This window comes from Mirounga leonina, unplaced genomic scaffold (assembly GCF_011800145.1).
Source record: "Mirounga leonina isolate KUSES-001 unplaced genomic scaffold, KU_Mleo_1.0 Mir_173, whole genome shotgun sequence".
In the NCBI taxonomy this organism is placed as follows: Eukaryota; Metazoa; Chordata; class Mammalia; order Carnivora; family Phocidae; genus Mirounga; species Mirounga leonina.
In genome coordinates, this window is record NW_023270447.1 from 46,326,282 (window position 1) to 46,334,619 (window position 8,338).

Below are 8,338 nucleotides of genomic sequence, written 5' to 3' on the forward strand. Positions count from 1 at the left end.
CAACTGCGAGATGGAGCTAAGAAGAGCATTTCCTGCATAATTTTGCCAGAATGAAATGATTCACGTACAGAGGCGAGTTGAGGTAAGGGCCCGAGAAATACCAAGCGCTGCTGTTAGCATCACTGTTTACCTGGCAAGATTCCAGCTGTTGGATGAGAGGGTGATTGAAAAACACAGAGCTCCAGTGCTCGCGGTGCTCTCGGAGATGCACCGAAACCATACACCAAGAGCCCCAGTGGTCTGAGAGACAAGCTCTCTACACAGAAAAGAACAACACTCCTAGCCTGGCCTTTTCCAAGACCGGTACGGGTCCTCCCAAGAATTCAGTTCCAGGCTTCTGGAGGGCAGCCTGGCTGGCGTGGGGTCTGGGGTCCAGCGAAGGAAGGAGGGAAAAGGGAGGCTCGCTCGGCACTGCAGGAGGCGGGCGGGGCGAACAGCTGGGACAGAGTTCCCACCCCGGGTGCAGTGGGGAGGGCGGCAGGGGCGGGGCGGAGGGGGGCGGCAGGGGCGGGGCGAGTTGGGCGGGGCAGGCGGGCGGTCCTGCGAGCTTAGCGGCAGGGACAGGCAGGGACGTCGCCCGCTCAGAGCTCAGCCGAGGGAGAGGACCGAAGAGCCATGCTTGCGGCGGTGGGCTCCCTGGCGGCCGCCGCCTGGGCAGTGCTCCATCTCCGCGCCCTCCTGCTGGGTGCCGTCGCCTTTCTGTTCTTTGCTGATCTCCTCAAAAGACGGCGCCCAAAGAACTACCCGCCAGGTCCCCTACCCCTGCCCTTCGTGGGCAACTTCTTCCATCTGGACTTTGAGCAGTCGCACCTGACGATTCAGCGGGTAGGAACGGGAGAAGGTGCAGGGCTGTGCCCTGACCCTGACCTGCGGGACAGGGGGCATCCCGGGGATCGAGGGCGGGAGGCTGGGGGGCTGTGCAGCTAACGCAGGTTACTTGGTAAATCCTGCGTTGAGCCTCGGTTTCCTCACTGTCAACTGGCATGATTACACCTGCCCTTTCTAGAAGTGAAATATTATTCACTGTTTACTATTTAAGGGTACCAGACATGTTACATTCTTTAACCCATTTAATTGTGTATCTTGTTAAATGTTATTGGAACATCCTATTGATAATATGATCACTTTGTCCTCTTTAATATTTTTGTCGGGGGGGGCGGTGGTTTTGTTGGGAAGCTGTACTTACCTTCTCGGCTATATTTCCTGAGTATAAAATGGTAAGAGTACTACCTAAATCCTCGCCACTTGTCAGTAGCTGAGCCCCTCCCTTTCAGTCTCCTCTCCCTGCTATCTGTTCTCACTAAAGTAATTTGTTCTAAAATGTCCCTCTTCTTAAATTTTCTTAGTGCTTCCCCACTGCCTTCCAGAGTTAGGGATCCCCTTGGAACTCTTCTTAACTCAGCCTCTTTCCACCTTTTTATAATCATGTCCCACCAGGGTTTCCCAACTCTGGCCCCTCTGATTTTCTTAAAATTCCCTCCAACATCCAACCCTCTCTTAAAAATCCTCAGCTGGTTTCCTGTCACTCAGCTAGGTACCTCTGCTACCTATCACTACCTAGCTGAGTGACAACACTGTGGTAGGTGTCTGTGAAGGTTAAATAAAACCATCAATGGTCAAACATGGCTTTTAGTAGGTGCACAACAAATACTAGTTCCCCTTTTCCTAGACGTACCTAGAGCACTTTGAACACATACTTCTATACTCAAGTACAGATGGAGAAGATTTTATCACTTTTTTGGAGAAACCCCCAGTTGGTAACACTAAATGACAGGATTAGTCACAGAATTTTAAAGCTAGGCTCCTAAACCTATACCCTTGTTTAAGAAATATGTTGTTTAGGGGCTCCTGGCTGGCTCCGTCGGGGGAGTGTGCGACTCTTGATGTTGGGGTTGTGAGTTTGAGCCCCAGGTTGGGTGTAGAGATTACTTAAAAATAAAATCTTTTAAAAAAAGAAATAAATATGTTATTTAATTTCCAAGTATTTGGAAATTTTCCTGCTTTCCTTCTATTAATGATTTCCAGTTTGATGTCGCTGTGGTGAAAGGACATATTCTGTATAATTTCAGGTCTTTGAAATTTGCTAAGGTTTGTTTTATGACCCAGGATACAGTTCCATGCATGCTTGAAAAAATGTATGTGTTCTGCTATTGCTGGGCGGAGTGTTCTATATATATCAATTAGATCTCGTTGGATGATCCTGCTGTTTAGTTCTTCTATACCCTTCTATACCCTGACCTCTTATCTATTGATTCGGTCAATCACTAGGAGAGGCATGTTGAAGTCTCCAACTGTAATTGCAGCTTTGTCTATTTCTCAATTCAGTTCTGGTAGTTTTTCCTTTATGTATTTGCCATCTCTGTTATTTGGAAGATACACATTAAAATTATTATATCATCTTGGTGAATTGACTCTTTTGTTATTATGTAATGTCTCTCCTGATCCCTGGTGATTTTCGTTGCCTGAACTTTAGCTGATGTGATACAGCCATACCAGCTCTTTTTTTGATGATTATCTGCATGGTATATACTTCATCCTTTCACTTTTAACCTATTTGTATCGTTATATTTGAAACGAGATTCTTGCAGACAGCATATAGGTGGATCATTTTTTTTTAATTCTGCCAATCTCTGTCTTTTATTTTTTTTAAGATTTTATTTATTTGAAAGAGAGAGAGAGAGAGAACAAGCAAGGGGAGCAGTAGGTGGAGGAAGAGGCACGCTCCCCACTGAGCAAGTCTCAATGCGGGACTCGATCCCAGGACCCCAGGATCATGACCCGAGCTGAAGGCAGATGCTTAACTGACTGAGCCACCCTAGCGTCCCAATCTCTGTCTTTTAATTGGTGGATTTAGATCATTATATCTAATGTAATTATCGATAAGTTAATACTTAAGTCTGCCATTTTATTATTTATTTTCTATTTTTCTCCTCTGTTTTTTATTCCCCTATTTCTCCTTTTCTGTCTTCCTGTGGGTCACTTGAACATTTTTTTAAGAATTCCACTTTAATTTATTTATAGTATTTTTTAGCATATCTCTGCATTGTGTTTAAGTGTCTGCCTAAGGATTACAAGAGGCACACATAGCTTAATGCAATCTACTAGTATCACCATTTTACCATGTCAAGTACAATATAGATGCTTTACAACCATTAGCTACTTTTATCCTCTCCTCCCTGCTTTACAATTAATTATCTTAAATATTATGTCTACATATATTGAGAACCACATCAGACAATATTATAAACTTGCTTTTAACTGTTAAACACTTTTTTTAATTCAAGAGAATAGTCTATTATATTTATCCACTTACCCTTTATGTTGCTCTTCCTTCATTCCCAAAGTTCCAAATTTTCTACCATTATCACTTCCTTTCTACCTGAGGAACTTTCTTTAGCCCTTCTTTTAGAGCTGGTCTGCTGGCAAAAACTTTTCTTAACTTTCCTTTACCTAAGAATGTCTTTATTTTGCCTTCATTTCTGAAGTATATTTTCACTTAATGTAGAATTCTAGATTGACAGTTTCTTTCATTCAACATTTTAAAATGTTGTACCACTTCTTTCTGGCCTCTGTAGTTTCAAATGAGAGATTTGCTGTGATTTGAATTGTTGTTCCCCATAAGTAGTAAGTTGTTTTTCTCTGCCTGATGTCAAGACTTTTTTGCCTTTTTTTTTTTTTTTAAGATTTTATTTAGTTATTTGAGAGAGAGAGAGAATCTGAAGCAGATCCGTGCTGAGTGCAGAGTCTGACCTGGGGCTTGATATCACAACCAAGAAATCATGACCTGGGCTGAAACCAAGAGTCGGACACTTAACTGACTGAGCCACCCAGGTGCCCCAGGTTTTTTTGCTTTTAGTTTTCAAAGATTTGGTTATGGTATGTCTTGGTGTTGATTTCTTTGAGCTTATTGGGTTATTAGATCTGTAGTTTGATCTCTTACCAAATTTGAGAAGTTTTCAGCCATTATTTCTTCAAATATTTTTTTAATTCCACATCCTTTTTCCTCTCTTTCTGGGACTCTTGGATGGCGATGGTTCAAATGTTAGATCTTTTGTTATTCTAATATAGATCCCTGAGGCTCAGTTTTGTTCTTTTCAATCTATTTTCTCTGTGTTGTTCAGATTGGATACAGTCTATTGATCTGTCTTCAGTTTCACTGGTTCCTTTGTCATTCCTATTCTGCTGTTGAGGTGCTCCATTAAGTTTTTTCTTTGGGTTATTGTATTTTTTAAGTTTTAATTTTTCCCTTTGGTTCTTATATATATTTTTATTCCTTTGGTAAGATTTTCTATTTTTTTTAATTTTTTAAAGATTTATTTTATTTATTTGAGAGTGGGGAGAAGCAGAGGGAGAGGAAGGGGGAGAGAGAGAGAGAGAGAGAATCCCAAGCAGACTCTGCAGTGAGCGTGGAACTTACTGCAGGGCTCAATCTCGTGACTCTGAGATCATGACCTGAGCAAAAATCAAGAGTCAGAGGCTTAACCAACTGAGCCACCAAGGTGCTATTTTCAAATGTTTTTGAGAATATTTGTAATTGTTTATTGAAACATATTATACCTGATTTAAAATCTTATTCCTATAATCCCAACATCTGTGTCATCTCAGTATTGGTATCAACTCATTCAAACAGATTTTCTTGGCTCCTGGTAAGGTGAGTAATTCTGGAATATATCCTGGACATTTTGTGTTTTATATGACTTGGGACATGTAAATTCTTCCATTTTGGCAGAGAGTCAACCTGTTTATGGTCAGAAGCTTACTTTTGTGGATAGTGGTTCAAATGTCAGTTTAAGTTATAAAGCCTCTGTAGCACTTCTAGTCTTCCCCACTTATGTGTTGTCCACCCACAGAGGACTCCATCCTACATTCTCGTCAGTGAAGGCTGGGGAGAATGAGAATGGGGACAAAAGACAACTCCCCCCCGCCCTGGGTACGATAGCCTCTTCCTTACTGCAGGGAGGATGGAAGTCAGAGATCTATCCATATCTGCTCCATGGGAAAAAAGCATCTCCTTATTTCTGTAGAAGGGTAGAAATTAGAATTCCCCCTCTTAACCCCTCCAGTTTGGGAGTGATAGTTACAGTTCAGCTCACAGACTGGGCAGGCAAGGGGCATCACCTTGTTGCTACAAAGGTAGGGTAAAGACAAGTTCCCACCCATGTTTTCCACTGATGCAGCCCCCATTAGGGTGGGGGAGAATCACATCTTTTTTCATGGTGTTGCCTCCAGAACGGGGAAGTAGAAAGGTTAAAAAGTTTCTGTCCTATTAGGCCAGGCTTTTTCTGGCACTTTGGCTGGAGAAAACAGGACTTTCTTGGAGTTATTTTTGCCTGTGCTAATTAGGGTCATGATTAGTAGAAGAAGTAAAATGGAAATGCTTTTACTCAATCTTGTCTGGAATCAGAAATTTGATCTGTGCCTGTTTTACCATTAAGATAGAGCTAATTAGAAAGGGTAAATGATTTGCCTGTCATAAAACTGGCTAGTAATGAAACTGAGGCTAGGATCTTATCTGTGGCCTGATGTTTTCTCAAGTCAGACTGTCAAATTTTACTCCATATAGGTTTGCATTTTTTAAGTTTTTGGTTGTAAAACAAATGGAGTCAAATGGTTCATTCAGTTATAATGAAATTTACATTCTAGCAATTTGGAAACATTAAGTACCAACTATTTGCTAGGTCTTATATCAGGATTTATATGTTCATTTTCATTTAATCTTCACAAAGGACACAGAAGTTAGGTATTATCTGGTGGTGGTTCCATTTGGCCATTGAGGAAACTGGCTGAAAACAATAAAGTCATTTGCTTGAATTATTCAGCATAGATAATGGCAAAAGAAGGACTGGAATCCAGGACGATTTGCCTCTTAGACCTATTCTCTATTTATGCCGCTTGACTTTTCATGATAGAGGATAATTGATTTGTTCATGAATTCATTTATTTAACACACATTTATGAAGTGTTTACCGTAGGACAGCCACAACGCAAAACAGCGTGTGATGAAATGTGTGGTGTAGACTCAGGGTAACCAAACGAGGTATCAGGAGATAGGATCATGGAGAATGGGAAGCCCTAGAGATAACCTCTTGTAGAATATTGGAATAAATTGGACTGAGCTTTAAATGAATGTTAGGCAAGTGGCTAAGTGGAGTTAAGGGGACAGGGTATTTCAAATGTGCGGAAGTGGCATGAGCCAGAACACGGCAGCAACACAGTGAAGAAACTAGCCTGTTTAAATGGCAGGAAGGGACCTTTTCTTCCGTTATTTCCCCTATTTTCTAAACTTTCTCTATCACAGCTATATGACCTATTAGAGGAGTATTTATCTAAGTAAGAGAAAACTTGATTGGACCAAAGTGGGAAAATGGTAGATAAGGTAGATAAATGTATTAGGATACACATTAAGCGCTTATAACAGAGACCCCAAAATGCAATGGTGTAAAAAAATATCAAAATTTACCTTTCTCCCACAAAGGAGTTCAGATGTAGGCAGGAAGTCCAGGAGCGAGAAGCTGCTTTATACCTCGAGGTCATCCAAAAACTCCAGTTCCTTCTATGTTGTAGCTCTGGTCCTGCAACACCTTTGTGTGTGAGTTCTGCTCCACAGAAAGAGGAATAGGGGGGCCCCTGGGTGGCTCGGATGGTTAAGCGTCTGCCTTCGGCTTAGGTCATGATCCCAGGGTCCTGGGATCGAGCCCCACATCGGGCTCTCTGCTTGGCGGGAAGCCTGCTTCTCCCTCTCCCACTCCCCCTGCTTGTGTTCCCTCTCTCGCTGTGTCTCTCTCTGTCATATAAATAAAATCTTTAAAAAAAAAAAAAAGAGGAATGGGGAAGGTGGTGAGCAAGCAGCTTTCATTTAAGGCTGAGACCCAGAAGGTGCACACATCACCACTACTCCTGTACCATTGGCTACACCTGGAGAAGCTGGGAATGCGGTTTTTGATTGGGAAGTCATGTGGCTCGTTAATATTTAGGGAGTGCCGTCACTCAGAAGAAGAGAGAGTATCTTCATCCTTTCATTTAAGGATGAAACCTAAAGAGTTAGAAAGAGCCCAAACTTTATGTGCCCAAGCTATGTGCGAAATCTCTGTGCCTCCTTTTCTGAAAACTGAAAATGCTTTCAGGATTGTTAAAAGGATCAAATAATCCCATGAATATCAATTTGTTGCCAGGGTGCTTAGCACATAGTTGATGCTTATTTCTATATACCACTCTTCCCTTTTCTTTAAAAGTTGATAGCAAGAAATTCAAGGAAAGTCACTATTCTTGCATATAAGGCATCCCCTGTCTGGCCTCCTTGCTGGATGGGCTCCATTATCCCACTCTCTGGCCTCTTCCCCTTCATTCCTTTGTCAATATCTTACCAGAGTCCCTTTGCTAAAATATGCTCCCAAATATATCAATAACAATAAATAACTTTTTTATTAATATTAGTATTGGGGCTAATCCTGCCATAACCTCCATTTTATAGGTTTGGAAACTGAGACACAGGGAAGGCAAATGCCCCCAAATCACACAGAAAGTCACAGGTGAATTCAGATTTGTAGGACTTCACAGTCCAAGCTCTTAAATACTCACTTACATTATATCTCCTAGTCAAACATCTCCAGACTTCTAATTACAAACAAAACAGGATTCAAACTATTTCACCTGGCATGAAGACTCTCCTCAATCTAGCTCAGATTACCTTGCCAGCCTTGTCTCCTATCTCCTTACTCAAATGAGGAGATACTTTTCCCAGGAACCTCTCCTAGCGCCTGGGCCCCCTATGTGCTTCTTAACTTGCCCTCATCGAATGATTTATTGTACAGAATAGTAAAAATAAGAACTGATTATTTTTCCATATACTCCATTAGACTGTGAGCTTCTTTTTTTTTTTTTTTTAAGATTTTATTTATTTATTGGGATCACTATCCTTCTGTTTGAAGTACATCATTTAGGATTTCCTTTAGAGAGGGTCTATGGGTGACACAGAGAGAGAGACAGCAAGAGAGGGAACACAAGCAGGGTAAGTGGGAGAGGGAGAAGCAGGACTCCCACCAAGAAGGGAGTCCAATGCGGGGCTCAATCCCAGGACCCCAGGATCATGACCTGAGCCAAAGGCAGACACCTAACGACTGAGCCACCCAGGCACCCCTAGACTGTGAGCTTCTTTAAGAGCAGATCCATGCCATACACTAGATTTTCAAAGGATTCTGTGACTCAGAAAAGAGTAAGAACAATTGTTAATGATGCTTTATTCCTTATTTCCTTAGGTCTGTTTTCTTTCCCTTCCCTTCCCTTCCCTTCCCTTCTTTCTTTCTTTCTTTCTTTCTTTCTTTCTTTCTTTCTTTCTTTC

At 41.7% G+C, this 8,338-nt stretch overlaps 1 protein-coding gene across 1 annotated transcript in view; it reads left to right on the top strand.

The window, feature by feature from the left end:
* The first annotated feature begins 615 nt into the window (after positions 1–615).
* Positions 616–8,338, top strand: part of LOC118020215 (cytochrome P450 2J2) — a 34,455-nt gene continuing 26,732 nt past the window's right edge. Inside the window, exon 1 of the mRNA XM_035020154.1 lies at positions 616–825. Within this exon, the coding sequence (XP_034876045.1) occupies positions 616–825 (210 nt within the window). The remainder of the gene's footprint in view (positions 826–8,338) is intronic.